At 64.8% G+C, this 4,271-nt stretch overlaps 2 protein-coding genes across 2 annotated transcripts in view; one reads left to right on the top strand and one right to left on the bottom strand.

Moving 5' to 3' along the window:
- Nucleotides 1-3,880, bottom strand: part of LOC110406685 (class I histocompatibility antigen, F10 alpha chain-like) — a gene marked incomplete at its 5' end in the record, with an annotated part of 7,997 nt that extends 4,117 nt beyond the window's left edge. Inside the window, 2 exon segments of the mRNA XM_021413503.1 lie at nucleotides 3,433-3,705; nucleotides 3,799-3,880. Coding sequence (XP_021269178.1) covers nucleotides 3,433-3,705; nucleotides 3,799-3,880 — 355 coding nt within the window.
- Nucleotides 1,431-4,271, top strand: part of LOC110406667 (complement C4-like) — a 20,446-nt gene continuing 17,605 nt past the window's right edge. Inside the window, exons 1-6 of the mRNA XM_021413459.1 lie at nucleotides 1,431-1,664; nucleotides 1,919-2,096; nucleotides 2,436-2,506; nucleotides 2,604-2,692; nucleotides 2,973-3,055; nucleotides 3,124-3,220. Coding sequence (XP_021269134.1) covers nucleotides 1,431-1,664; nucleotides 1,919-2,096; nucleotides 2,436-2,506; nucleotides 2,604-2,692; nucleotides 2,973-3,055; nucleotides 3,124-3,220 — 752 coding nt within the window. The remainder of the gene's footprint in view (nucleotides 1,665-1,918; nucleotides 2,097-2,435; nucleotides 2,507-2,603; nucleotides 2,693-2,972; nucleotides 3,056-3,123; nucleotides 3,221-4,271) is intronic.

Below are 4,271 nucleotides of genomic sequence, written 5' to 3'. Positions count from 1 at the left end.
CGAAAGCGAAAGCGCGGAGCGGGGGAGGGGACGGGCGCGGTGTGGGGCCCCCCCCGGCCCTCCGCGCACTGAGGGGGCACCCGGGCGGTGTCCGCACCTGGTCCGTGTCCCTGCCCCAGGGAAGGTGCCCGAGGGCCTCTGTCGGGGATATGGGGGGGGTGGGAAGGGAAGGAGCCGTCTGGGGGGCTGCAATGGAACCCCCCGGGCACCGCCATCGACACGATGGGACCCACGTCCACACCAGAGGCCCCACACCCAAATGATGGCCCCACACCCCCCCGGCAGCCCCACAGGCTCCTCGCAGTGTCCCTCAGGTCCCTTTGGCCGCATGGGTGGTGTCACACTCAGAGATTTGGGTTCTCTGGTCTGGGACATGGAAATACCCCAACAGCCGTGGGGGAGGTGGGGGTGGGGGGACTCCCCCAACTCTGTGCCATGGGGAGCTCTCCCCTGGCAGCTTCTTGTGCCCCCCCGGTGGGAACTGGAGGACCCCAATCCCCCCTCGTAAGAGCAGAGTGGTCCGAGTCCGCCTCGTGGGGCTGAATGTGTACGGGTCTATGGGGCTGGATGGCTGCCTCCCATGTCCTGAAGGAGCTGCTGATGTCCCTGACCCACCTGGTGGCCCTCTGTGATTTAGAGATGGTGTCGGGGGACAAACTGGGGGCAGCTGGTGTCACCCAGACTTGTGCACGGCTTTGAGATGGTCCCACACCACGTCCTTACATCTGTATTGAAAATGTATGGGGTTGAACAATGGACCGTTCCCTTTATGGGATCAAAGAGCACTCTTTGGTGGGTAGGGAACTGGTTGGGGGGTCACATCCATAGGATCAGTGGCTCCGTGTCCTGGGGCAGGCGGTGACAGTGGTGTCCCCTGGGGGTTCCTTTGGGACCAGTGCCACTTCCCCACAGCGCTGCCCCACACCGCTTCCCCACATCCACGTGGGTCCGTCTGAGGTCAATGCCCTCAGGGTCTGCAGGTGGACCCCGGTGTCCACCCCTCAGTTAATGATTGACCCTGACCCCAGTGTCCTTGAGCCGCTGCCCCCGTCTGCCCCACACCGCTGGAGCCATGGGGCCTCGCTGGGCCTTCAGCATCTTCCTCCTCCTCTTCCTCACTTCCTTAATGGGGGGCAGATCTCAGGACCCTGAGTATGGGGCTATGGGGTGGGGCGGTTATGGGGCTGGGGGTTACTGTGGGGTAGCTATGGGACTATGAATGTTCTGCAGCGTCCATGAGGGACTATGGGGCACTGATGGGGCTGGGGTCAGCTATAGGATTGCGGTGTGATGGAGCCTGCTGGGACTAAGGGACACTTCTGTGCGGTTGGGGGGGTTATGAGGCTAGGGCTGGGGGGGTTTCCTCTGGGATCAGGGAGGGACTGTGGGCCTAAGGGGTGACTGCGTGCTTATAGGATCTGGGAGGGCTTATGGAGCAGCTATGGGGCTGGTGGCTCAAGCAGTGTCCCCCCAGGTTGGTGCTGGTGGCCCCCCGGCGCGTGGCCCTGGGGACCCCCATGGGGCTGCTGGTGGCAGCTGCGGGGCCGGTGACGGGGACAGTGACGGCGTGGGCTGAAGGCGACCGTGGGGCCGGGCCCTGCGCCCTCCCCGTCCCATTTGCCCTCACACCTCAAAACAACTTCAACCAGCTCCTGCGCATTGAGGTATGGGGACACCGGGGGGCATGGGGACTCTGGGGGGTGTCCCTGTGGAGCACGTGGACTCTGGGGGTTTCCTGTGGGGTGAGGGGGTTGGGGACACCCCCATGGCGCACAGGGGCATGTGCTCCCACGTCCCTTGGGTCCCCTCCTGCCACGTCACCCATGTCACCTTATGCCTCCTTCCCTGGAGCTCCCATGTCCCCAGAGTTCCCCCCATGTCCCCATCACCCAAATGTCTCCTGCCATGTCCCCCATAGGTCACCCCGGTGCAGGCCGAGCGCTGTGGGGCACTGTGGGGTCGGGGGCTACTCCTGGAGGCCCACAGCCCCCGCCTGCCCCCCCCCAGCACCCGGAGTCTGCGTGTGGCCCTGGGGGGGCCGCGGGGTCACCTCATTGTGCAGACGGACAAACCTCTCTATGCCCCCCGACAGACCGGTGAGTGCCCCAAATCCGCCCGGAGGGCCCTCAAACCCTAAAACCACCCCTGATCTGCCCACGATTCCCCCCTCAGTGCCCCAGATTCACCCTCAATGGCCCAAATGCTCCAACTCCCCTAAATCAACCCCAAAATTCTCCCCAAAGCCCCTCCAAATCCATCATCAATTCCCCCAAATTCCCCCAAATCCACCCATTTTCACCCTACATTCACCCATTTCCCCCAAATTCACACCAACACACCCCAAATGCCCCCGGTCACACAAAGTCCCCCAAATCCACTCCAAATTCCCTAAATCCATAACCCCCACCTGTTCCCATACGTCCCTGTGTCCCCAGTGCGTTTCCGGGTCTTCTCCATGGACCCCGACCTACAGCCGAACCCCGAACCTGTCCTGGTCACTATCACGGTATGGGCCCTATAGGTCTGGGGCTGTGGGTGACCCTATGGGATTTGGGTGGCCCTACAAAGCTGGGGCCTCACCCTGTACCCCCATGTTCCCACAGAACCCATTGGGTGCGCGAGTGCGGGAGGTGCAGCGGGTGCCCCTGGACACGATGCTGAGTGACCAACTGGTGCTGCCCGACATCGCCCTGTGAGCGGGGCTATAGGGGGCTGTAGGGAGCTATGGGGTGGGAAGGAAGGCTATGGGGATTTGGGGCTCTGGGGGCTGCAGGCGGGCCAGAGCAGTGGGGTGGTTATAGGGTTACTGGGGCATTATAGGGGCCATTGACTGGGGGCTGTGGGGAGCTATAGGACACCATAGGGGCCATAGGGACTCTGGGGGCTACAGGGGTCTAGGTGGGGCTATAAGGAGCTGTGGGGGAACCATAGGACACCTTAGGGACTATAGGGATGTGTCCCCATGTCCCCAGCCCAGGGACATGGCACGTGCGGGCGCAGTTGGCCGCCAGTCCCAACACCAACGGCTCCACCGCCTTCGAGGTGCGCAAATATGGTGAGTGGGGTCCGGGGGGTCCCTGCTGTGCCCCCGTGCCCCCCCATAACCCCATATGTTGTCCCCAGTGCTGCCCGGCTTCGAGGTGCGCATCCGCCCTGAGCGTGGCTTCGTGGTGCTGAGCGACCCCGAACCGGCCCCACTGCGCATCCACCTGCACGTCCAGTACGGGACCCCCAGAGCCAAAATCCCCTCAAATCCCCACCTAAATCCCACCCAAATCCCAAATCCCACCCAGTCTCCCCCAAATTCCCACCCAAATCCCTACCTAAATCCCACCCAAATCCCAAATCCCACCNGCGGCTCTGGGGGAGAGCGGGGCCGTCAGCAGGGGAAGGCGCAGCCCCGAGCCCCCAGCCCCACACCACCTCGCTCACCCCACGAGTAGAGGCCGGGCTGGGGCAGGCTGGCGTGCTCCACGCGGCACCGGTACTTGTCCCCGTCCCCCGGCAGCGCCTCGATGGAGGCCCAGGCGTGGTAGGTGCCGTCGCCGTTGGGCACGGTGCCCCCCGAGTGCGTGTCCTGGTCCCGCACCGCGCCGTCCTTCATCCAGCTGATGGCGATGGGCCGCGGGTAGAAGCCGTGAGCGCGGCAGGACAAGGTCAGGATCCCGTCGGCCTCCTTCCCCGACACTCGCACCTCGGGCCGCTCTGCGCACGGGCGGCAGTGAGGGCCGGGCTGAGCTCCCCGCGCCGAGCCCCTGCCCCACGTCCAGCCCCACACCGCGTCCCCTGAGCCCTCACCTCGCCTCTCCAGCTCGGCCTTCCCGTACTGCACGTATCTGCGCAGCCACTCCACGCAGGTTCCCTCCAGGTACTGCTTCCATCTCTCAGCAACGCTCTCATCCTCCTCCCATTTCCTCTTGGTGGGAACTGCCTCTGGAACCGCCGCAGTGAATGTCTTCGTGTCTTTGTCGAAGGCGATGAAGTCTCTCCCATCATAGGCATGCTGCTCATACCCACGGGTGGTGCCGTCCTCGAGGATGTCACAGCCGTACATCCACTGAATGGTGTGAGACCCTGAAACACAGCGGGGTGGGGGGTGAGGGCCCCTCCGGCTCTGGGGGTCCCACCGCAGCGGGGATGGGGCGGGGACCCCCGGGCCGCGGCACCCCGAGCTCAGTGGGGCTGGGACGGGGCAGCTGGGGCCTCGGGCCGCGGCACAGAGCGGCGGGCAGCCCCGGGACGGTGACGCCGGGCAGGGATGGCCCCGCAGT

Source organism: Numida meleagris, chromosome 15, assembly GCF_002078875.1.
Source record: "Numida meleagris isolate 19003 breed g44 Domestic line chromosome 15, NumMel1.0, whole genome shotgun sequence".
NCBI classification, from domain to species: domain Eukaryota; kingdom Metazoa; phylum Chordata; class Aves; order Galliformes; family Numididae; genus Numida; species Numida meleagris.
This window is presented reverse-complemented; position numbering and strand designations above follow the sequence as displayed.